The 26,952-nt window shown below is 33.5% G+C and overlaps 1 protein-coding gene across 1 annotated transcript in view; it reads right to left on the bottom strand.

Annotated features, from left to right (window-relative positions):
• Positions 1 to 26,952, bottom strand: part of LOC143041896 (protein SDA1 homolog) — a 51,148-nt gene that overhangs the window by 9,398 nt on the left and 14,798 nt on the right. Inside the window, exons 8-17 of the mRNA XM_076214029.1 lie at positions 26,138 to 26,242; positions 17,113 to 17,185; positions 15,560 to 15,721; positions 14,925 to 14,983; positions 13,182 to 13,258; positions 12,714 to 12,811; positions 9,795 to 9,871; positions 6,686 to 6,794; positions 5,992 to 6,086; positions 4,171 to 4,361 (exon numbers count right to left, since the gene is read on the bottom strand). Of these exons, the coding sequence (XP_076070144.1) occupies positions 4,171 to 4,361; positions 5,992 to 6,086; positions 6,686 to 6,794; positions 9,795 to 9,871; positions 12,714 to 12,811; positions 13,182 to 13,258; positions 14,925 to 14,983; positions 15,560 to 15,721; positions 17,113 to 17,185; positions 26,138 to 26,242 (1,046 nt within the window). The remainder of the gene's footprint in view (positions 1 to 4,170; positions 4,362 to 5,991; positions 6,087 to 6,685; positions 6,795 to 9,794; positions 9,872 to 12,713; positions 12,812 to 13,181; positions 13,259 to 14,924; positions 14,984 to 15,559; positions 15,722 to 17,112; positions 17,186 to 26,137; positions 26,243 to 26,952) is intronic.

Raw genomic sequence — 26,952 nt, 5'->3', positions numbered from 1 at the left:
TTAATCTGCTAACCGAGTCCCTGTGGTTCTAATCACAGAAATGTGTGTCATGCCGCAATTTGCGTTCTTGGACACAGCGTATTACTTGAATCCCGAGTATTTCATGCCCTTCTCGTAATCAATCTCTATTCTCGGTAGATGATTTGTCACCATAGAGCTGCAAAATCATTTTAAATTACTCGGAAGAAATACGAAAACCGAAATTTGAAACAGGAAGTTTTGAATGAAACGAAATGTTTGACGTTTACCGGAAACGAAATGAACAAAATCCGGAAATCGTAAATTTTTAAAAATAAAAAAAATCGGGGCGGGGCGATTTCAGAGGGGCGGGCGGGGATGAAAATCTATCAATTAATTTTAATTGGCCTAAGCCCAAGAATTTAATTTTTGTTAAAATCAAACTTAGTTTAATTTTGGACCCTTTGGACCTTAATGTAGACCAATTTGAAAACTGGACCAAAAATTAAGAATCTACATACACAGTTAGATTTGGCATATCAAAGAACCCATTTATTCAATTTTTGATGAAATCAAACAAAGTTTAATCTTGGACCCCCATTTGGACCAACTTGAAAACTAGGCCAATAATTAAAAATCTAATTCAGCATATCAAAGAACCCCAAAGATTCAATTTTTGTTAAAATCAAACTAAGTTTAATTTTGGACCCTTTGGACCTTAATGTAGACCAATTTGAAAACGGGACCAAAAATTAAGAATATACATACATAGTTAGATTCGGCATATCAAAGAACCCCAATTATTCAATTTTTGATGAAATCACACAAAGTTCAATTTTGGACCCTTTGGGCCCCTTATTCCTAAACTGTTGGGACCAAAACTCCCAAAATCAAACCCAACCTTCCTTTTATGGTCATAAACCTTGTGTTTAAATTTCATAGATTTATATTTACTTATACTAAAGTTATGGTGCAAAAACCAAAAATAATGCTTATTTGGGCCCCTTTTTGGCCCCTAATTCATAAACTGTTGTGACCTAAACTCCAAAAATCAATCCCAACCTTCCTTTTGTGGTCATAAACCTTGTGTTTAAATTTCATTGATTTCTATTTACTTATACTAAAGTTATTGTGCGAAAACCAAGAATAATGCTTATTTGGGCCCTTTTTTGGCCCTTAATTCCTAAACTGTTGGAACCAAAACTCCCAAAATCAATCCCAACCTTCCTTTTGTGGTCATAAACCTTGTGTCAAAATTTCATAGATTTCTATTTACTTAAACTAAAGTTATAGTGCGAAAACCAAGAAAATGCTTATTTGGGCCCTTTTTGGCCCCTAATTCCTAAAATATTGGGACAAAAACTCCCAAAATCAATCCCAACCTTCCTTTTGTGGTCATAAACCTTTTGTTAAAATTTCATTGATTTCTATTCACTTTTACTAAAGTTAGAGTGCGAAAACTAAAAGTATTCGGACGACGCAGACGACGCCAACGTGATAGCAATATACGACCAAAAAATTAAAATTTTTGCGGTCGTATAAAAACAAGCATTATAAATTTGAAAGCATTATCATTACAATTGTTAGCAGCATTTTGTGAAATAGCAATATCTATTTTCACCTACTCTTTCACAGACTGTGTTCCAGCTAGGACGTTTTCAGAGGGCGCAACGCCCGCCCTTTCCCAAGTACCAATTGCAATAACAAGTGAACACATTTTTTTTAATTTACAGTATTTTGGAACTGCGCAAGGTATCTATATAACTTTTTTTGTTTAATTATTAAAGAAAGTGAAATAATGAAATAATAATAATAGCAGCCAGTTTGGTTCAATTTAGTCAATATAAGCTAAGAACAATAGCTGATAAATTGTTCACTTTCCAAAGGGAATAATTCAACATCATGTATATATTCATGTGACCTTCAATTTAACCCCTGAACTAGAGATGGTTAATGCATAAACTAGGCTAGTTAAGCTATTAAAAGAAAAAGAATGTCAACATTAATAAAATGCTCTGCTAGATGCAGCTTGATATGACCCCAGAGGTTGAACCCAGGGCAGTTGGGGCAAGTGTGGACACAATATTTCATCTTAACAGCTCTGAATTGGGATTGAGATTAAATATTTGACACAGTAAATACTGGAAGTTCAAGGACCTTCCACACTCCATACTGAAAGGATCACAACCTAAATACCAGGTCATAGTTTTACATTAAATATTTCATAAATCATTTTAGTTTTCGATACAAAATTAGTTCTTTTGGCATAAGGTTAACTTGTTTTATCCTATTTGAACTGTATGTAATGGTTTTTTTTTCCAAGTTTACAAATATATTGCCAGGCAATCATATAGAATTAAACTGTTAGTGTCACTGTGGTTTAGAATGTATAATAATAAACATGAATGTCTTGTATATTTATGAGTCCAATATTTTATTTTTTTTTGGTATTTGGGAGGGCGTAGCTGTTGGTGTGTGTGTTGTCTCAATTATACCATAATCACTGTTATGTCTTTTAATCAAAGATACACAATTTCCTGCTCAATCACAGCCTTATCAGTATTGCCATCTGACAAGAAACTTAAAAAGCATGCTCTCAAGATGTCAGATATCATCTTGTTTCTCATATAATGAGCTATCAAGAGAATAAACAGTTTACAATCCAGGGAATAAACAGTTTACAACCATCAATATTCAAGTACTGCCTAATACCAATCTCATCACCACTTTTGATTGGATTTTAAGAATAAATTCATTGGCACTCACAGGTTTCCCTTTTTTGCAACACTGTATGTAGCACTGACATAGATGACAACCCCCTTCAATCTTTCAGTAATTTTGAAAACTTTTCAGTAATCATTAAAAAACATGCATTTACCAAAAAAATGTTCCGTCAAACATGTTATCTGTAGTATGCATTCCATTCATTGATTGTTCAGACAGCCTCGACTCAAACATTTTTGTTTTGTCAAGGAGTAGTGGAGAAAGCTACTTCATAAAATGCAAGTTTGCCTCCTCGCCTTTGGAAGTAGATGATAGGTCCATAACTCCTAAGAAACTTGAAGCATAACATTGGCGTTTTCTAAATACCGGACCGGGCCAGAAAAGCAATGATAAAAATCCGAGTTTTACAAAATTAAACGGCGGCGACTGGGAATCTGTAACTATTCGATTTTGATCGTAATAGCTTAGTTTTGATCACAAAATCGTAAAAATTACAGAAAAATCGTAATGGTTGGCATCTATGCAATGAAAAGAAATTTAAATCTATTAAACTGATGCTGCTTGAGAATATATTGTCTAAGTTTATTGTCTGACAATAAATCTTTAGACTAAATATTTGGATCCCTTTCATGGATTCACTGCTTGAAACAAGATAAATGCTGGAGTGTGCCTTAGTGTACAATTGTTGGGTCCATTTAATATTTGTGTTCCCCTTACAAATGCACTTTCTTTTTCTGAATGAGTGGGGAACTTCTGGCACTATGTACACGACATTAGACCAGTTGATTCATCAAAATACAGCCACTGTCAATTGATCTTGTAGTGGGGCCTACATTTCCGTTCCTGTTTTTTACAATTGTTTTTTTTTTGTCTTAAGTGAGATCTTCATTTAATTTCTTAAATGTTGTTTCCAATTACAAGGAAGACGTGATACCAAAGCCACACAGACTCATTTTGTTCTGCAATGTCTAAATGATTTGTCATGTGACTTATCCCAACTATTTATAACCTTGTATTTCCAAGAAATACATTGGAAATACAAGGCTAAAAACAAGAATGTGTCCCCAGTACACGAATGCCCCACTCGCACTATCATTTTCTATGTTCAGTGGACCGTGAAATTGGGATAAATACTATAATTCGACATCAAAAACTACCTTGACCAAAAACTTTAACCTGAAGCGGGACAGAAGGACGGACAGACGAACGAAGGGATGGACGAACAGATGCACAGACCAGAAAACATAATGCCCCTCTACTTTCGTAGGTGGGGCATAACAAACGTTTATCACTCATCATGAAGGTCAAGGATGAAAGCTCAGGAGGATTTGTTGACTACAAAAATGAGATAATGACTGAACATGCAATATAACAGAATGTGATATCCATATCTAACATCAAATATGCAAAGGGCGGAGGGAGAGGGGCACAATAAGACCCTTTCAGAATGCCATATCATTAGAACACTAAAGTTAGTGATTCCTTTACCTTTGTTGCTCATCGTCCTCATCTGGTACATTTTTTCGCTTCTTTCCTCTGGCTCTAGAAGCTGCTTGTACTTCTTTCGTTGCTTGTCTTTTCTGTATCTGCTGGAATTCTTCCTGAGAAAGAATACGACTTGAGGATACAGCTTGAGCTTTCTTCTTTTCTTCTTCAGGATCCATGTTCAAACTAGTTTCCTGTGTAAATGTAAGCAATAGGAAACAAAATGAGATTATGAGATAAAATTCTTTAAATGTACCTATGCTGCTTTACTCAAGAAATAATAATTTATTATGGGACATCAATTCTTACAGTTTATAACTGGCAGGTTCAAAATGCATATCATGTCCACCTATTTGATAATAAGTTGAAATATTATTTTAACATTTAGAAAATCTGAATCAATAAAAATTGCAAAGCTGAAAATTGAACCTAATTTTTAATGGTTGCTTTTTTATACATGAAGTTACATGTGATGTCGTGCAAAGTATATTCCTAATTATTATAAAACATGAAAGAATAAACAGAATTCAAATCGAAAGGGAGCTTTGAAGACCATACTTTGACCTTTAATGGTTTTCTTTTATAAATTGTGATTTGGATGGAGAGTTGTCTCATTGGCACTCATACCACATGTTCTTATATCTATTTACATCAATAGATATAAATAATTCACCAAAGTTTCATGAGAAATTTTTGTCTGAAAACTGGAAAATCTCCCCTTTTTTGATGAATAAAACCCCATAACTCGGAAAGGTAAAATCTTAAATTTATGAATATGAGAGGGAGCTCAAGTCAATAGATATAAACAATTCACCAAAGTTTTATGTAAATATGTATAAGCATTTTTGAGTTAATGTCCGGCATGTTGATGACGGATGGACAGACAGAGGTATACCACAATATGTGACGTCCCTTAAACAGACGTATAAATATTCAGTAATCAATGGAAAAAAAAAAACAATATCTAGAGAGAAACCTAGCTTTTAACAGTAGAAAAGTGGTGAATGAATCAAACAGAAACAATCAAAAGTCTGTCATTAACAAAAATTCTCCACATAACAAAGAAAAGAATGGGTTTGGTAAGGTCCTAAAATGGACCCCTTTAGTAGCGTAAATTTCAAATTAGGATTTATTGACCAATATCACAATAAATTACAGCTAATACAGTGACTAGATAGGAAATACACCTTTTTGTTGAAAATTTGTTCCTGTGATTTATTATGGCGTCATAAGTTGTACTCATGTTGATTTTCTACAAAATCATTGAAAATGGGTAAATTTCCATAGATTATTGGACAGGAAACATAGAGCGCATATGTCGACAACAAAGGTTTTTTAAAATAATGTTTGTGAAGACATTTCACATGTCACATTTGAATATTTAGTTTGTCGACGTCTGTGCTCTATGTTTCCTGGTTCTAAATTTGGTTGAAATCCAACCGATTTTGTGAAATTTCATCTAATTCTTAACTTGACCTTTTTGGGATCTAAAAATCAACGTGTTAGAATCAAACTTTGACAAAAATAGTTCTATTTAACTTTCTCACATGTCTTTAAGTCAACTTAAAACATCACTTTTTGTCTTGAAACATTGAACTTTTCAATCGGGCAAAACGTGGGCCTTACCGAACTTACTCCTTTAGATATGATATTAGAATAAACTGATGGGGTTCCTTACTTGAGACAGCCACAGAGAACCGTTAATGAGTCACTTTTAATTTTAAAGGAATAATATTTGAATGCTTCCACCAATATTTAATAAAAAGACAACTATGCAGTACAGTTAACAACATGAGACAATATTAATGAAAAACAAAAACTTACCATATCTTCTTCATCTGAAGAATGATGAATATCTATCCATTCATCGTCATCATCACCATCGCTAGCCTCCTCTTCACTACCGGAATCCCAATCATCTAAAAAATAAAGTTACACCATAAAAAAAACTTTAATGTTCATCATTTAACTAAAGGCAACTAATATCATACACCCTACAATTATACATCTTACTGCTATTTGTCCTCCATTAATGGACATTACTAAGGTTCCCATAAACTACCCTTCTTTCAGAGTAGTCTAGTCCTACAAACAGATAGATTGGTTATCTGTTGGACAAGTCTACTCTGAAAGGAGTGAAGTTAACCTAACCTAATATTGACTTGGAAGTTTTATTTTCATATTATAGTTTTCTGCAACAGAATAAATGCAGTCAAAAAACTTGAAACTGGTTATATGATATGAATTTATATTCTATTAAAGATTTCTGGCTTTTGTGCAATTCACTGTGCTGTTGCACAATACTTAGGAAATCCATTGTAAGATTATAGATTAGACAGAGAATAAGATTTAAAATAAATTGTGACCCCTAATTTTTCTTTGAAATTTCTTAAATCTGGAGGGAAATAATATAACCTGCCCAAAAAATATTTTTTGTTATTTAACAAGATAATAACAGGTGTGCATTTATAGCAGATCAGTCAGTTATAATTGCACAATAAACAAATTATATACTGACCCTCTTTTTTCTCTTCCCCTAATACTTCAGCCCCTGGTATATAATCCTTTGTGTCAGGCTCTGCATATTTTAGTGTTCTGTGTTCTTTCATAGACTCTGTGGGTTTACCCTGTAAATTCATTTTTACTTGATAAAAACAATACACAACAGACTAAAGGTTTAAATCTTTGCCCTTTAATGACTTGAATCTGGAACATTGTAAGTTTGTAGAAAGTACTTTTGGTGGGTCTAACAACAGACTCTTAGGAACATTTGACGCTCACCTGCATCTTCAATAATGGCCACTGTTTAGTACAAAATTGTCATTATTACAAGGCAATAAATAGTAGACTGAAGAATTTTACTATTTTGGCTTATTTGTAAATCATGTCTTGCTGATCATTTTTGCTTATTGAAGTTAATTTTTACCTGTATAGCCTTTTTTTTAGATTACAGTCAAAAGGTAAAAATTGAGAAAATCATCATTTAAGGGCAACAACTTCATTCAGCAGTCAACTAATGATTTCAATAATGTTGACACATATATTATAGATCTTGTCCCTTGTCTTATAAAATTGAGAATGGAAATAGGGAATGTGTCAAAGAGATAACAACCCGAACATAGAAAAAACAACAGAAGGTCACCAACAGGTCTTCAATAATGCGAGAAATTCCCGCACCCAGAGGCATCCTTCAGCTGGCCCCTAAACAATTATATACTAGTTCAGTGATAATGAATGCCATACTAAACTCCAAATTGTACACAAGAAACTAAAATTAAAATAATACAAGACTAACAAAGGCCAGAGGCTCCTGACTTGGGACAGGCGCAAAAATGTGGCGGGGTTAAACATGTTTATGAGATCTTAACCCTCCCCCTTTACCTCTAGCCAATGTAGAAAAGTAAACGCATAACAATACGCACATTAAAATTCAGTTCAAGAGAAGCCCAAGTCTGATGTCAGAAGATGTAACCAAAGAAAATAAACAAAATGACAATAATACATAAATAACAACAGACTACTAGCAGTTAACTGACATGCCAGCTCCAGACTTCAATTAAACTGATTGAAAGATTATGATTTCAAAAATTTTTAATCATATGAATATCAGACACAATCCTTCCCGTAAGGGGTTTAGTATCATACCATCATAACATTGTTTTTTAATAAATGTGTTTAGTTCCAATGCAAAGACCCTATAAGTGAATCAATATTAACGCCTAAATATGCAATCTTTAATGACTTGACAACAGTATCGTAAATATATATCCCTTCTTAATAAGTCTATTTAAAGGTTTTGTTAGTTTCTGAGGTGAATACTGACATTTTTGTGCTTAATATAGAATTTCCATAAAAAATTGGATGTGAAATACCTGAACGTATAAGAAGTCTGCATGTTGAGCTATATTTACGAATGATGTCCTTATACCAATGATAAAATTTAGTAAATGTTTTGACTAGTTTATGATATGGAAAACCCTGGTGTAATAATTATACAGTAATACATAAATTTCTCTCGTTAAAATCTATAACATTGTTACATACACGAGCAAATCATACAAGTTGAGATCAGGGCTTCCAAAAAGTATTTGAGCCAGCCGGACATTTCATATCTGATCCCGATTTTAATTCCTTATAAGACTTAGTCACTAAAGGCAATTATGGTAATCAGATGTCAGGTCATTCCAATGATTGACATAACATTAAAAGAAACGATTTTAAACTTTACTTTGATATGATATGAATTTGATGTTCGGATGTAACTGTTAAATTGGCAGTGCATCATTCAAAGTGTGCACATCAGAGTGCTCATATCTGACTTTTTATTTGTGCAAAATGACATTGTCAAAAACTTTACTTTCGTTTTCAACCGGATGTTGACTTGACAATGGTAAAACATGGACCATAAACGGATACGTAAATTCCGTGTACGTTTTCAAAGCAGGACTGAGTGAAGAAGCTCTTTCCACGTTATTTCTTCAACAAAATACTTGAAATGAACGTTAGATACAGGTATCAATGATAATTTTAGCATTTTTGAAGAAATGTAGGATGCATAATTAAATTTCCCACCTGTGCACATGCGCACACGTGTTCTAGTTCATACGACGTAGTTCTGACGATTTTTCATTTAAAACCTTTTTAAATTTATCATCAAATCATGTTTATAAACTAATTTCTAATAATTTTAATCTTTTGGACTAAATCAATTAGAACAAACCGCTGAAAAGTAAGAAAAAAAACCGATCAATTTATACGATGTCCGGTACTGAACATAGTTCACCTGTCACCTAAACAGGTAGATTTCAGCTGTCCAACTACTAATTAGCCTTGATTAAAATTAGAAAGTATTGAAGTAGGTGTTGTTTTGATAGTAATTAATCATCATGTCACATTTATGACCGGAAATGTGTTGATTTTAAAGGCAAAAGGTTGGGTCAAAAAGATCGTGAATTATGTAAAAAGACCGAAAAAGCCTTGAAAACTAAAAAGTATATGACCGTTTCATGCTTTGCCCAGCCGGACTTTTACCGGACATTATACAAATGACCGGAATATATGACCATTTTGGAAGCCCTGGTTGAGATATATAAACACCGTAAGATGGTGACAAGGGAACGTCACCATCAAAAAATGGATAATTAACGATAGGAAATGAAAAATCATCTCTTTTATCATAAATTTTAGTATTAAGCTTTCCATTAGTGATATAAATATCAAGATCGAGGAAAGGGCAGTGGTCATTGTTAGTATTAGCTTTATTTAAAGTAAGCTTGCTGATCATTTTGACTTTTAAAAGTTTATATCTATCTACTGTGGAATTATTAATATTCGTTGGATACCAATTTTCATGGATTTCGTGGGTACAGGGAGATCCACAAATTTAAATGTTCGACAAATCACTATTTTTTTGAAACGAATGTATGCAGACTTTGCCAAAACCACGAAATTTAATTTCCACGAATATGCAAGTTTTCCTCAATCCACGAAAATTGGTACCCAAGAAAATAAATGAATCCACAGTATTTAAATAAAAATATTAAAATATTAAACAATATGTATTGGTACAACTTGATAGCCTATCTGCAGCAAATAAGATGCGAAAAAAAATATCTATTTTTTTTTACCTTATCCTTTTTACGCAGCAACTCTGGATTAGCTTTTCTATACAATGTAATTAATGATCTGGCTGCAACCATAACAGCTGAAATATAAACAAGTTTGCTATAAATAGTTAGTTTTGTTGTACAATTGAAAATTACTGCGTACATAAAAGTTGAACAAAAGCCTGAAATTTCCAATTTATTAGTAATTACTATGTTTTTGAAGATTAGGAATGTACTTTGCAAGAAGAGGAAATAACTTATTCTCAATGTATTTTCTTAAAAAATAAATGTCTGTCAACACATGCAATTTTTGTGGGAATATCTCTTCTGAAAATTCACATGGAAACAATTTGCAATTTCTTAATCTAATTCATTCTGAGTAATATTTTTAAAAGCCTACAAAAAATTATTGTGATTGGCTAGAATGCCCTAAGCAATGAAAATTGGACCAAAGAGACAATTCGTTTGTTATTATGGACAAGGAACAATGAAATTACCATTATTATATATTTTAATGTATCTTACTTACTTTTTATTGTATTTTCATTTCCTTTACTCTTTTTATTTTTAGTCATTTCTCATACTTAGGCTTAAATCAAAATATTGTTTGTTTGCCCTTTACCGACCGACCCTATAAATTCGTTCCGCCTGAAAATCTTTTATTTGTATTTACCAGCAAGATTTTTTTCTATTTTATTTTTTCGTTCCTACCGAAAATCTTATATTTGTATTTCCCGCTCAAAACTTTTTTACCGGAATCCTCAGGTTTTATCTTTATCGTATAAGGTCTAGTCCGTTTGGTATCAAGTGAGCGTTTGACATGAACACTTGCATTTAGAGTTTCAAAGCATTTGTTTGAAATCGATGTTGAATGCTTTGAAATCATGATATGAAGTACGTTAACTCTGTATCTTTATACTTGAAGAGCAGGGTTCATTAACAAAAAAGTTTGTTTAATACAAAATTATCAACGTGTGTACAAACTATTTTGTGTAAACGGACGTTGTATTCTATGTACGGATGGCCTTTTGTGATCCGTAGATCAGGATGATTATGTTAACGATGCCTTCGACCAGCATTGCTATATTATTTATATCTGACATGACCCAAAGGTGAAAAAGGCTGTAAAGTGGAGAATATTTGGCAGTAAAATCGCCCATGTTTTCCATACAGATTATTTATAAATGCGATGTAAAATACGTGACAATTGAGTTTAAGTCTTGTAGCATTTTTATTGGAAACATAGGCACACAAGGAAATTAAAACACTCTAGGGACTTTTTCTACTAGTAATGTATGTCTGCCCGGACATATTTTACAAGGACAAAGTTATTTCTTACAGAAAACCTTTAGGTAGAGGTAAGCGTACAAGGTACGTAGTACAGAATATTAGTGCAAGTTAAAACTCTTCAAAGTTCCAGGCATATATAAATGTTGAAACTATATGTGGCACAGCTCTATATTTTGATATTTGAAAACAAAATAGTAGTGCATATGAATTAACTTCACATTCTACATGATATTTTTTTTCAAAACGTAGTCCCAGAAACTTATTAGCAAAAGCAAAACAGACAAAAATGACATTATGCAGATATTGTATCTATAAAATAAAATATTATACCTACCTGCCTACTCATGAAAAAAAATATACCGAGCCAAGTTATTTTTTTGGGGAAAAAAATAAAAAATTTTACCTACCTACCTACCCTGTTTCAAAACATAGGGTCGGAAAAGGGCAAACAAACAATATTTTAATTTAGGCCTTACTTATTTTGATTGCTTTTTTATTTCCTTGAAATTGAAGAACTTCTGTTGATTTTCTTTTGAAATTTGTGAAAATTTATCTATATTTTAAAATTGGTTTTGATGAATAATTTTTAATTTTCATAAATTGAGTTGTATTTTTACGGTCTCTATTTTGATTCTATTGAACCATTGACACATATATAAATATTTTTTTAAATTGTGTTTATTTATATATATGTACTTGTATCATTGTTTTTTTTTATGCACTGTAAAGCACTTAGAGTAAATTTTTATTTAGATTAGCGGTATATAAGCACTGTAAATAATAATAATAGTATAAAGATACTGAAATGGTGAAATATCAATTGTATAGAAGTTCCATCTTGGCATATAGTTGTGAACTGATTTAGTTAACAAATCACCCATTTTCAAAGAATATATCAGTTTCCCAGTATCATTTCCATTAAGCTGGTTTTTAGTCTTCATCAAATAGTAATTGATTTCTAACATCTTATTAATTTCACTTTAATAATGTGTTTTTTCTGTCATTTGTTCCACTGATCATGGTGATTGGGGGGATAATTGTGCAGTCATAAAACTTTATATAACATACTTACAGATTAACTATTTGGATTTGAGTGATTCAACAGTATATAAAGACAATCTGATTAAAATATAGATGCTGTGTCAACCCTTCACCTTCAAGGATCTGAAAACTCCCCTTTCTACTTTCTGTTTTAAAGACCTTTCAGCATCCTTAGGTTTGTTGTAATGATACACACTTTAAAAATTTGAAGGACAAATTCTATAGGTTATTTGAAGGACAAATTTTATAGGTTATTTGAAGGACAAATTTTGTATGTTGATGTTAATCTATATGAACAGAAAGTGAGGACAGAGTGTTGTCAGATTCTTATAAGTGAAGCCTGGATACAGGAACTGTATTTCACATTGAGTGTAAGATACTGTGGATTCATTAATTTTCGTTGGATACCAATTTTTGTGGATTTTGTGGGTACAAGTTAACCACGAATTTAAATGTTCAACGAAATGCAAATTTTCTATTGGCTTGTATACGCACTTTTGGCAAAACCACGAAATTAAATATCAACGAACGTGTAAGTTTTCCTAAATCCACGAAAATTGTACCAACGAAAATAAATGTATCCACAGTAAAGCATTTAAAGGAACTTACTTTTATTTTTATGTGTCTTGTATTCTGTTAAATCTTTAAGTAAAGTTTCTGACAGCGATAATGGACATCTATTACTTATTTCCCTCACAGCATTTAATCTAAAATTAAAACAAATAATTATTAAGAATACATGTTTTCTGGCAAATGAAAATGTTACTTTAGATTTTAAATAGGTTTAATCTAATTTTCTTGTTAGTTTATATTAAATGAGTTAATTATATAACTGTGAAAATTTCATCCATTTCAACAATAGTTATTATTTTGATGATAATCATAATTCTATAAAACTTATAAAGTTATATGAATACAGGTGTTGGGGTTTTAAATAATTCGCATGGAATCATTTTAGATAATTTTCATCCTTGTGTGTTTAAAACAAATTATCAACCATTGCTTTAAGAGTATACAATGTGTGTGCTGTAACCTAATTTATAATAAATTTTACATGTCTAATATATCAATCCTTACCCTACTCCCATGACATCACTAGAATTTCTGTCACTTATAAAGTTGTTTGCTATTGTTAATAATACACTTTCCAATACCTAAAATTTGAAAATCAAGATTTTTACAATCAGTAAATAATTGTTTTCATTGCTTTATATTCAAAGTACTAATACGCTTCTGTTGTATGTCATATATACTTTGTGTTTTTGATTGACTAATAGTATGCCATTCATTACTTCTACCAGTTTTTATATTGGAAGAAAAGGGTAACATTTTCATGGATACATAAGAAACAAACATAGACATGAGAAGTACTTTGAACAACATTTTAGTGCATAGATTTAGTGGTTAAATTAACAATAGTTCCATCTATCCAAAAAGAATGTATATGTCAAATAAAACTAAATTACACTAAAAACTAAATTCCCAATTGCATTTTCTGCCATTCTTTCTTTAAATTTTTAGTCTATGGTTGATATTATTTCTTCCATACTAAAACTGGTATTATTTGAATTTTCTATTTGTTTTTATTGTCCTTAATATGAAGTGGTATTATTTTTATTGTTTGTATGATTTTGTGATGTTAATTTATATTATTTACTAATATCTTTAATTTTATATTGCAGGTAAGGGACTCTTTTCAGTGAGTAGTGTTCACACTGTTGGATGCTGTTTCATTTCATATGAGATATTGTTTCTTGTATGGAGAAATGTTTATGTTCAGGGTTGATATTGTTTCTTGTATGGATTTAAGTTTATGTTCAGGAGTGATATTATTTCTTGTATGGAGAAAAGTTTATGTTCAGGGTTGATACTGTTTCTTGTATGGATTTAAGTTTATGTTCAGGATTGATATTATTTCTTGTATGGAGAAATGTTTATGTTCAGGGTTGATACTGTTTCTTGTATGGAGATAAGTTTATGTTCAGGGTTGACATTGTTTCTTGTATGGAGAAAAGTTTATGTTCAGGGTTGATATTGTTTCTTGCTTGCTTGTTTTATTTATTTAATTTTTCCTTGATGTTATTTCTTGCATGCTAGATTTACGAGCCAATATTGTTTAAATTTTTTTTTTTTTATTAATTTGTTGAAAAAAGCTTTGTTCAGTACAGTTGTTAGTTTTTTTGGCAGTGGTTGGCTTGGCAGTTAGCTAAAATGTATATTCGATCGGTTTGGCTTATAATATTTAATTATTTTTGATGTCTTGTCACTAATTTGCTTATAAACAATATTTGTGACTGTAAGGTTATAGTCTATTCTTTATACTGGGCTGTGCAATATATTTGTCTGTCTTGTTTATATATTGTGACGTAATAAACTTTGATTTCTTTTGTGTCAGACCTGGTAATTTTCTTGGATGTATATTTTGTGAATATTTAGTTTCAACAAGTTCTTCAATATATTATTAAGCTCTTTGAAATTTTCATTAAATTTTTTGTATTCTATTTTCATATTTCTAGTTCACCCATACACAGGAAATCCACAAAAACAACTATCCCAGGAATAATCATAAATATACAGTATCTACTATCAAAATCCAACTTTAATGCCCTTTATAAGAGTTTTCAAGTTGAAAGGATGTTAGGTTTTAAACAGATTAATGGACACATTCGAAGCAAGAAATATGTAAGCAGATTTTGCTAAAAGATTTTGTTTCTCAAGAGGAACTGGCATAGTATTTAACAATCAATAAATCATAGAACTTGTAATAAGCAAATGCAGTTATTTATTTTCTTCCTAAATATTGACTTATCCTAAACTTACATCCGGAGGTACTAATTCATGACTAGATTGTGCTGCAAACAACAGTAACTTTGTTACCTCTGAAAAAGTTAAACAATCACTATGTTTATAAATTCAAACAGATACTAATGCTAGGACTCAAGACTTTTCTATGTTAAAGGGTAATTAATGATAATTGAAACTTCGAAAAGTTATACAAAATATAATGTCATTCTGTAACTTTTATATCAAAGATCAATGTAATTATCTGAAAGTATGGAAAACATGGTAGAAATAGGCAAAAGAAATTGTTTTATTTTATGATGAAAATTTCTAGACAACTGGATATTAACTTTTTTAATTTGGCAAACAGACAGACATGCAAACAAAATACTAAAAGACAACTAGTCAAGTCAACATTTGTATGAAAAGCAAATCAAATATGGCAGTCTGATTTCAAATATTGTTTAAGTTCTGAAGGTGTTAACAAGGTCAATCTTCACAAATAAAAATTTGACAAAAGGCAACTTTCACATTCCTACACTTTCCACTATATTTCCGATGCCACACTAAGAGCTGATTGTTAAATAACATCGTTTAAACCTTTTGACATCTTGCATGTCTTGTTTAACCAGCTTATGCACACAGCAGTAATGGTTTTGAAGAGTTATACCTACCTCTTTGATGAGGTTGTAAAAACCTCTGAATATAAGGATAAAAGTTTAACAGGAATAACTGGTGAACACCAATCAGTCTAGATATTAGATCCATCATCATTATCTTTACTTCAAATCTCTCTGTCGTACTTTCTAGTTGTCGGAATAACTTCTCAGAAAAATCTGAAATCACATGTAATATATTTCTTTTAGACTGCAAAGTAGCACTGGTACTTATTTATATATTCAAGACTAATAGCATGTTCATTTGAAAACACATTTAATGACATAAATAATAAATGTTTGTTAATTTGTTTCACACCACTTTTCGCCACCATGGTTTTATCATTACAGGCCAGTTAATATTGGTTGAGATGGTACGAGTATCTGTTGTCCACTTCATTACACCAGGGGAACTGACAATCCTTGTCAATTATAAAGATCTAAGACAAAATCCTTAGAGTTGACAGGCTAGTGATCTCTGTTTTTTTCTATCAGACCATCAAAGCTCCCCTCAATGTTGATCAGAAAACCCAGGTAAAAATATTACAAATATTGAAATTCAAAATGTCTCTCCAACCATATGAAAATATCTTTTAATAATCAAGTTTCAGTACCGGTATCTAAAAGTCTGAAATAATTTTAAAACTTTTCAGTTAAGTTTTTCAATGAATCTTAGTGAGCAAAACAAGATTAAATTGATATTTTTTATATAACAAAACAACGTACAGTTATTCTTGGCAACCAATAAAAGAGGTGATTTTATAAGTAATACCGTAAATTGGGAAATCTTGGCGTCTGGATATTTTGGCGGTTTTCACTCAAAAGGCATGTGTTTTATTTTGGTGTGTGTAATTTTGGTGTTTCGCCCAATTGATGTGTTTAATTTTGGAACAATAGAAGCCCTTATTTACCCGTTTATGTTTATTGACAAAATATCAATGACCTACACAAACTAGAAACACGAAAAAGTTAACTAATTGAAGGAATATTATACAAATGCAATGCCAAATAATTCCGTATCTCGGTGTTGAACGCTAAAAGAAAGTGATTTTTTATAAATAGATTATTTATTTTTTACAAAAATCATATGAAATAAATTTTAATCATTATCTCTATTGCATCTACATGTTAATGATTAAATATTAGGGTTTCAAATTTTAATCCTTAGCCTCTGGCAGTACATGGTAATTAATAGAAAATAAAGGATTACAATGATTTTTTATATTCTAATTCCCCATTAACAGTGTATAATCAGCAATAGCCTGGCATATATTTATGACATATGAGAATACAAATTTAATATTGTGTTTTCTTAACGATTTCAGAAAATTGAAAATTAAATAAAAATTATATAGTGTTGTTGTCAAATTATACTTCGTATTTATTTGCAGATTTGGCTATGTATAGAATAAAAAGAAATATACAGAAGACATAATAACTTAAGCTATTCCCCCAATAATTAACATTACAATATCGTCGTCCCTGTCCTCGATATTGGCGGCACCAAATATACCAAAATAAAACAAAAACAAAAATAACCCAATTAACGGTATTCTTGAAAATAAACATACCTTGGGGATCATGTATAAGATGTAATGCTGAGAAATTGAACACTTCCCCTGTCTTCTTTTTCTTCTTGTTTTTCTGCAAAAAAAACCCAATGTTAGCTATTTACAACAGGAACGTAGTATGTCAGTATCAGAAAATAAATCTGACATTTTTATGATTAAGCTTTACAGGAACTAACACTTAATATTTGAACTAAGCTTTGTAGGTTCTCATTACTTGACATAAAAAGAATATAATACTAAAAAAAATAGGAATGAAATTAAAGTCAGTGATGAGTAAAAATTAAATACCAGATGCTCCGCAGGGCGTAGCTTTATACGACCGCAGAGGTTGAACCCTGAACGGTTGGGGCAAGTATGGACACAACATTCAAGCTGGATTCAGCTCTAAATTTGGATTGTGATTAAATAGTTGACACAGCATAGGTTTCTGACACAGAATGAATGTGTTCTAATGAATTTAAAATTTTTGTTTTCTCTTAGAGCAATTCACTATGCTGTTGAATATTAATCCTCTCAAAAAAATGTTTGAAGAAATTTTCTTTTTTATTCATGAAATTTCAAATGAGAAAAATTGAACCCAATTTTTTTAATCACATCCCCCTTTCCCTTATTCCAAAACTAATCTCAATTAAAATTTCTAATGGAGTTTGAAACAATAACTACTCATTTAAATACATCATAAAATATTAAGATGTAAAAAAACTGCTTGTTATCACTGAATGGTAAAGATTATTTTAATTTATCAGTTGGTAGTAAAAAGTGAATATACATTGTATATTGTATGTAACAAAGATTTAAGTTGATTCTGGACAAAGAAAGATAACTCCAATTAAAAAAAAATCTTGCTATTGCACAATATTTTGCAATTAGATATTTCTTGCTTACTATTCTGGACAAAGAAAGATAACTCTAATTAAAAAATTTTTTGCTATTTCACAATATTGTGCAATTAGATATTTCTTGCCATTGCGCAATACTGTGCAATTGAAAAGACTTGCTATTGCACAATACTTAATATAATAATTTTAGATCCTGATTTGGACCAACTTGAAAACTGGGCCCATAATAAACAAGAGGCTGTCACAACGACAGCAAACCGGATTTATTAACATTTATTTGTGTCCTGGCAATATCACAAGAACCATTACTGATGAATGGTGAAAGTGAAAATCGTCAATATCAAATTTGACCTCCATTTTGTCATTAGTATCAACATATTAAAATTTGAAAAGCTTAAGATTGAATGGTTCATGAGTAAATGCAACAACCTGAATGGAAACGCCATTTTACGATCTTTCAAGAACCATAACTCCTGAACGGTATAAGTAAAAATCGTCATTATTGAACTTGACCTCTATTTTGTCATCCGTAACAACATATTAAAATTTCAAAAGCTTTGGTTGAATGGTTTATGAGAAAATGCATGGACACGACGGGAAACACCATTTTTCAATCTTTCAAGAACCATAACTCCTGAACGGTAAAAGTCAAAATCATCATTATTGAACTTGACCTCCATTTTGTCATCAGTAACAGCATATTAAAATTTCGGAAGCTTTGGTAGAACAGTTCATGCATAAATGCACGGACACGACTGGAAACTCCATTTTTCAATCTTTCAAGAACCATAACTCCTGAACGGTAAAAGTCAAATTCGTCATTATTGAACTTGACCTCCATTCTTTCATAAGTAACAACATATTAAAATTTGGGAAGCTTTGGTAGAACAGTTCATGCGTAAATGCACGGACAACTCCATTTTTCAATCTTTCAAGAACCATAACTCCTGAACGGTAAAAGTCAAAATCGCCATTATTGAACTTGACCTTCGAATAGTTGTCAGTAATAACATATTAAAATTTTAAAAGCTTTGGTTGAACGGTTCATGAGTTAATGCACGGACAACATTTGATTGCCGCCCGCCCGACTGCCCGACCGCCCGCCCGACGTACATCCCCAAATCAATAACCGACATTTTTGTCACAAAAATCCGGTTAAAAATCTAAGTACATTTTTGGATTCAGCATATCAAAGAACCCCAAGATTTCAATTTTTGTTAAAATCAGACTAAGTTTAATTTTGGACCCTTTGGACTTTAGTGTAGACCAATTTGAAAACAGGACCAAAAATGAAGAATCTACATACACAGTTAGATTTGGTATATCAAAGAACCCCATTTGTTCAATTTTTGATGAAATATTCAAATTTTAAAGTAAATTTGGATTTTATTAGATAAATACTTACCATCATAAATTCTGAGTGTAACCCCAATTGCGTCATAGGTCAGATGGAAAATCCCTACTAAAAATAAACGTACTCTCACTGGTCCGGACATATACCCCTGTTTGCCCATATTCTTCCATTCAATTTCCTCAAGACAGAAACATAAGGAAAGGGGATGAAGGGGAGGTGGGTGGGACCTATAATTTATGATGGTAAGTATTTATCTAATAAAATCCAAATTTACTTTAAAATTTGAATATTTTATAGCTATAAATACGTTACCATCATAAATTCTGAGTAACAGAATCTAACGTAAAGCTGAATCCCCTGTAACAGAAGAAACAGGAGGAAAGTTCAATCTTTGTGCTGAAACTATAGGTCCAAGAGAGTATAAACTCTCGGCAAAAGTAGCCATAGATTGGAGGTAGTGAGATATAAAAGAGTTCTCATTTCTCCAGAAACCTGCAGACAGTACCTCTTCTAAAGATGCACTGTTAAACAGAGCCCAGGATGTAGAGATACCCCTAACATCATGGGCTTTAACATTAAAACTATTTAAAAGTTCTGCCTTAGAAGAACCATAAGCTAAAGATATGCATTTGCATATCCAAGTAGAAATAGTTTTAACAGAAAGATCTGAGATTCCTTTTTTAATAGGAATAAAGAGTCTTGAGTTAGAAACAGAACGTAAACTACACGTTCTTTCCAGATAAATAGAAAGGATTCTTACTGGACATAAAAGTACAGAAATAGAATCGCTAGGGAGTGCAGGAATCACAACTGGTTCTGCACCCTTATCTGGAATCTGATTCTTTGCCAAAAAAGCAGGATCCGTTAAAAGAGTAACAGAAGATTTATCCCTGTTAAATCGAAGGCAAGCATCAGAAATAGAGAAGGCATGGATTTCACTCCTTCTCCGTCCAGAAGCCAAAGCTAAAAGAAAACAGCATTTATAGGAAAGAAACCTTAAATCTATTGTTTCTGCTGGTTCAAAAGGAGGAAGTTTTAAAAAGGATAAAACTAGTCCAAGGTCCCACTTAGGAACTAAAGTTTTTTGTCTTGGTCTTTCAAGACTAAAACTACGAACCAAAAGAGAAATATGCTCATTGATTCCAAAATCTGGGCCACCAGAAATATGAATAGTTCTTGAGATAGCTGATCTATATCCCTTAATAGTAGAGGGACATAATCCTTTGGATTCAAAAAGAAAAACTAGAAAGTCTGCTAATTGTTGTACAGTGACTTGGAAAGGATCAATTTCCCGCTCACTACACCAATCTGAGAAGATTGACCATTTTGCATCATAGACAATGCTAGTGGAGTCTCTGACAGACTTTGTGAGATGCTTGGTTGCTCCTTCAGAAAAACCTCTCTTTCTGAGGCTAACCCTGAGAGAAGCCAGGCGTGTAGATGAAGTTTTTCTGGATTTTGATAAAGAACCTTGCCCTTGATTTGAGACAGAAGGTCTGGTCTCAGAGGTAGAACTAGAGGACAAGCACATGAAAGGCGCAGAAGGTCTGGAAACCAAGACTGTTTTGGCCATGCTGGAGCAATAACTATGATCTTGCAATTTTCCCCTGCTATTTTCTGAAGTACTGGGGAGAGAAACCTGAAAGGAGGGAAGGCGTACCCGAACATTCCTTTCCAAGATAGGCTCATTGCGTCTACCGCAAAAGATTTTGGATCCGGAACCGGAGACACAAATGTTAGAAGTTTGTGATTGAGACTGGTCGCAAACAGATCTATCTGAGGTGACCCCCAATGAAGAGTCACAGCTTTGAAAACTACTTGAAGTAGTTCCCACTCCGTGTTTACTGGAGCAAGGGATCTGGATAGAGTGTCGGCTAGAATATTGAGGTGTCCCGCAATATGTCTCACCACTAGATGAACCTGGAGTTGAAAACACAGAAGGAGAATGTCTCTGGCTATCTGATAAAGAGAAGGTGAATGAGTTCCTCCCTGATTCTTGAGATAAGCTACAACTGTTGTGTTGTCCGTGGCCAGAATGACAGACTGATTCTTTAGAGACATTTGGAAATGATTCAGTGCAAACAGAACTGCTTTCATTTCCAATACATTGATGTGCTCTTCCAAAAGATCTGGACTCCAGACTCCCGAGATTGTAAGCCCCTCCAGATATGCTCCCCAACCGAGGGTGGAGGCATCTGTGAATAATGTTAGACTGGGAACTTGAGGGAACAGACATAGGCCCCTCATTACATTTTCCCGTACTAACCACCATTGAAGGTGTGGAAATAAAGGCTGAGTGATTGGAATCAATGCTTCCCATTCTTGTGAAGCTGCAATCCATAACTTGTGCAGATAAAACTGAAGAGGAAGAATGTGAAGTCGTCCCAATGGAATTACATCTGCCAGAGAGTTCAATAGACCCAGAAGTTGCAAGAATTGACGTGCTGTGACTGATTGAACCGTCAGGAATAAATGTATTTTCTGACATAGTTTTGTAAATTTCTCCTCTGGTGGGAGGACTAGGCCTACACTGGTTAGGAAATGTTCTCCCAGGAAAACAAAGTCTTGAGACGGAATTATCTCTGACTTTTTCCAAGAGATAAGGAAACCTCGGGACAGAAAACAATTGATGACCAAATCTGTCTGAACCCTCAATTTGATTGGGCAAAATTCCTTGAGAAGGGAATCGTCCAGGTAGGAATGAATCTGAATAGACAGGGAATGTAGGTGAGCTATAGCTGCCTGCATGATTTTTGTAAAAGCCAAAGGGGCTGTAGACAGGCCAAAAGGGAGAGCCTTGAACTGGAAAACTTTGTTGTTCCAAACGAAGCGAAGGTATTTCCTGTAAGTTTGGGAAATGGGAATGTGGAAATACGCGTCTGAAAGATCCAGAGAAGTAGTCCACATTCCTGGAAGGATTGAAGCCCTGATGGATCTGTTTGTTTCCATTTTGAAGTGGGGAACAATAAGAAATTTGTTCAGAATAGATAGGTCTATGACCGGCCTCATTCCTCCAGTCTTCTTTGGAACCAGAAAAAGACGGGAATAAAATCCCGGAGACAGAGTTAAGATCGACACCTCCTCTATTGCAGCTTTTTGTAACATTGTGTCCACTTCTACTGATAGAAGTTGACACTTTACTGGGTCTTGAGTATGAGACAAACTTATTGGAACTGCAGACAGAGGAGGTGGGTTCTTGAACTGAAGTGTTAATCCCCCTCGAATTATTGACAGCACATAACAGTCTGAGGTAATTTTCTTCCACTGATTTAGGAAAAAACTTAACCTCCCCCCTACTGGTATTGATTTTTGAGGAACTTGTTGTAAATTTTCCCCTGGGGAAGCTGTCAATAACGTACGAGGGGGCAAGAACCTAGGTACTAGACCCAGGTTTCTTGGAACCCTTAAAACCACCAGAAGGCTTACCTGAGCTTTTTCCTGAGTTATTGGGTTTGTTCTGCGGTTTGCCGTAGTTATTCTTCCTTTTCTTAGCAGAAGAAGGAGGACCACCTGAAGCAGAAGTACTAGTAGAACTAGATGTAGCATTAACCGACCTCTTGCCATTAGTAACTTGTTCACTAACTTTGACTGGAGGAGGGTTTTTGCTGAGTTCCTCTTGAACCCGCTGTAAGGGTAAACCAAACATCTTGTCAGAGAGTGGAGATTTCAGTAAAGAATCTTTCAAAGGCTCAGCGATAGAAATGTTTTCAAGAAACTCTGCTCTTTTAGATAGGGTGCAATTAGCAATAGAACCCATTAAAAGCAACTGAGATGAACCTAAAGCTTTATCCAGTTGAAGTAAGAAAGATCGTACTTCTGCTGGAACAACCGAATCTTCGCTGTTAAGCAAATGTCCGGTTGCAGCTAGAAAATGTTCGGCTGTGCCAAGAACTTGAGAAGCACTACGAAGGAGATTCTCAGTCTTTGACCAAACAGGTTGAGTGAGACGAAGACCATCTACTGGCTTTTTTCCCAATAAAGATGACATAGATTTGTCACAATTGGGAACAAGTCTACCCAGTGAAGAATCAAAGATATCAAAATCCTTGTACTTAACCTGATCAGAAAAGGATGACATTCCAAATCCTGAGATATTGTTATTAGCAACCTTTTCACTAGCAGAATTAGCGATACCTTCATTAATAAATTGTAAAGCAAAAGCCATATGGCCAGATTCAGGAAAAGAATTGTGAGAAGTTACAGTATCCTGAGAAATACCACAGGAAGCTTCAAAAGTTGAAGAAGGTTTCTTCGGCTTGGAAGGAGAGGCAAAAGGGATATGTGCTTCATCCCTCATCAAGGTATACACCTTATCCCTAAGATCCTTCAAGGAAGGAGGATCCTCAGTCTCCTTGGTGGGAGGTTGTTGAGCTGACTTAGAAGAAGGCTCAGGGGCCGTCTTCGATACCTTGGGAGAAGAAGAACTTTCAACATCCTCATCAGTGAGGAAAGCCCTTTCATGACTCCCAGGGGAAACAGAAAGCTCGTCATCCTCCCTCTCATCACATTCTACAGACTTAGCTGGAGAAGGTTGATGAGAAGAAACTCTATTCTCCAGTAGAGTCATACGACTGGATAGAGTGTTAAATTCAGCCTTGAAAGACTCACCAAAGTCCAAAAGTAACTTCTGTAACCCATCCAAAGGTGATGCATGATCAGAAACCTGAGTACCATGAGAAGAACTAGAAGCTTGAGAGTCAGGTACGGTGGTAGAAGGAGCTACTGCAGAAGTCAAAGATACTGCTACGGGTAGAGCAGGAGCTAAAGGTGGTGCAGTAGCTACCCCAGAAGGGGGACCATAGAAATTGTCCCTATAAGGCCAAAAACCAGGTTGGTTTGGCATAAACCCACCATAAGGGTAAGACTGTGGCCAAGGTGGCTGAGACCATGAGGGTAAAGGTTGTGTGCCCGTGTTGGGAAGCATATACCCACAATAGGATAATGGGGGTCTAGAACCTGGCAAGTTCAAGCCCATAGCTGTACCTGGGACAGAACTAATAGTACCCGCTGAATTAACAGGCCTAGATAAAGTATGAGTCACCGAAGTTGACGTAGGTACCCCCCAAAATGCATGGCCGAACCTTGTGAAAGGGTCGGATAGGTAGCATTACCAGACACCGTTGTCGAAACTCCGGTCAATGTACTGGTAGTTTGGGGGGGACTTAAAGGTAGTGACCCATCTAAGAGATAGTCCGAACCAGGAATACTTACATACGGACTATTCAAATTAAAGTCCATAATAAATTTTACTTTAGTAAAAAAAACACAAATAATTTGTTTAGAAATTTAAACAAAACAAGGGAATATATTTCCAATAAAATACACAATATATATGAAAAGCAATTAAGCTATTCAAAACAAACTAAACACTTCTCTGTTGAATCTGTAAAACTTGATGTGCACGTGTGACCGATGTCGCAGATGGAAATTGAATGGAAGAATATGGGCAAACAGGGGTATATGTCCGGACCAGTGAGAGTACGTTTATTTTTAGTAGGGATTTTCCATCTGACCTATGACGCAATTGGGGTTACACTCAGAATTTATGATGGTAACGTATTTATAGCTATAAAATCAAACAAAGTTTAATTTTGGACCCCGATTTGGACCAACTTGAAAACTGGGCCAATAATCAAGAATCTAAGTACATTTTTAAATTCAGCATATCAAAGAACCTAACTGATTCATTTTTTGTCAAAATCAAATTAAGTTTAATTTTGGACCCTTTGGACCTTAATGTAGACCAATTTGAAAACGGGACCAAAAGTTAAGAATCTACATACACAGTCATGACAGTTAGATTCGGCATATCAAAGAACCCCAATTATTCAATTTTGATGAAATCAAACAAAGTTTAATTTTGGACCCTTTGGGCCCCTTATTCTGTTGGGACCAAAACTCCCAAAATCAATACCAACCTTCCTTTTATGGTCATAAACCTTGTGTTTAAATTTCATAGATTTCTATTTACTTATACTAACGTTATGGTGCGAAAACCAAGAAAAATGCTTATTTGGGTCCCTTTTTGGCCCCTAATTCCTAAACTGTTGGGACCTAAACTCCCAAAATCAATACCAACCTTCCTTTTGTAGTCATTAACATTGTGTTTAAATTTCATTGATTTCTATTTACTTAAACTAAAGTTATTGTGCGAAAACCAAGAATAATGCTTATTTGGGCCCTTTTTTGGCCCCTAATTCCTAAACTGTTGAAACCAAAACTCCCAAAATCAATCCCAACCGTTCTTTTGTGGTCATAAACCTTGTGTCAAAATTTCATAGATTTCTATTAACTTAAACTAAAGTTATAGTGCGAAAACCAAGAAAATGCTTATTTGGGCCCTTTTTGGCCCCTTATTCCTAAAATGTTGGGACCAAAACTCCCAAAATCAATACCAACCTTCCTTTTGTGGTCATAAACCTTGTGTTAAAATTTCATAGATTTCCATTCACTTTTACTAAAGTTAGAGTGCGAAAACTAAAAGTATTCGGACGACGACGACGACGCAGACGACGACGCCAACGTGATAGCAATATACGACGAAAAATTTTTCAAATTTTGCGGTCGTATAATAATATAATAAATAAAGCTATTCTGTTTAAAGAGAGTATGTTGTAGACACTATCTACAGAATCGACAATAATTCACAGCCTACTGCTCAACATTCCATGGACTTTACTTTTATAAATCTTCCTAATGATTATAATAAAAAATCAAAGGATATGGGGTATCCATCCAGTCATAAAAACAGTATATGCACAGCAACAGCAACAGCACTTTTAAAGTGGTTTTTTTTCTCGTTTGAAAGAACATTTTATATATTACTAGTGACCTTTAAGACACCAAGAGCTCTGTCCAGTTTCTTCTGTCTTTTCTTGGTCTTTTTAGCAACTCGATGACCCAACAGTAAGTTCTGTGTATCTTTTTTCTTGATATACTGTTATAAAATAAAAATTATGATTTTATATGTACAAAAAGAAATAATTAGATATCTTTGTTATATATTGATGTTCTTCAACGATGAGCTTGAGCATGTTGAGTGTTTAAAAATCAATATCTGTAAAATTTGTTCAGGTACGGTTTTGTGTTGAGATAACTTTACTTATATTATCACACTTCAAATCTTAATGTTTCATCAAAGTTTTGACTACCATCAGTTATATCATATGCTTACACAAAAATAATAGTATCTCTCACTGATATGTATACATTTGTTCATAACATTTCAATGAGAAAGGGGTTTTAAATGCTGTCCTCTATTTAGTCTGATGCTAAAGATGGTTTTTAATGATGAACTAAATCCTTACATCTTACATCAAAATCAAATTCTAATGAAAAAACGTTTGTAACGTTCATTTTGATTGGATAACGTCACTTACCGTATATTCCCGAATTTAAAGCGCATCGTTTTATAAGCCGCACGGCCGTTTTTAGGGGGGAAGATTGTTTTTGTCCTTACATAAAACGCACCTGAATATTAAGCGCACCCTGAAGAAAACGTACATTTATTCTACTGACCTTATAGTGTCATGAATATTTCCTCCTTTTGCAACTCACACCGTAATTTGTTTCATTTCTATTTTCAGATTGGTGAGAAAGTTGAGAGTATTTTTGAATATATTTATTTGTGTCATATTAAAATATAAA

Source organism: Mytilus galloprovincialis, chromosome 8 (genome assembly GCF_965363235.1).
Source record: "Mytilus galloprovincialis chromosome 8, xbMytGall1.hap1.1, whole genome shotgun sequence".
NCBI classification, from domain to species: Eukaryota; Metazoa; Mollusca; class Bivalvia; order Mytilida; family Mytilidae; genus Mytilus; species Mytilus galloprovincialis.
This window is presented reverse-complemented; position numbering and strand designations above follow the sequence as displayed.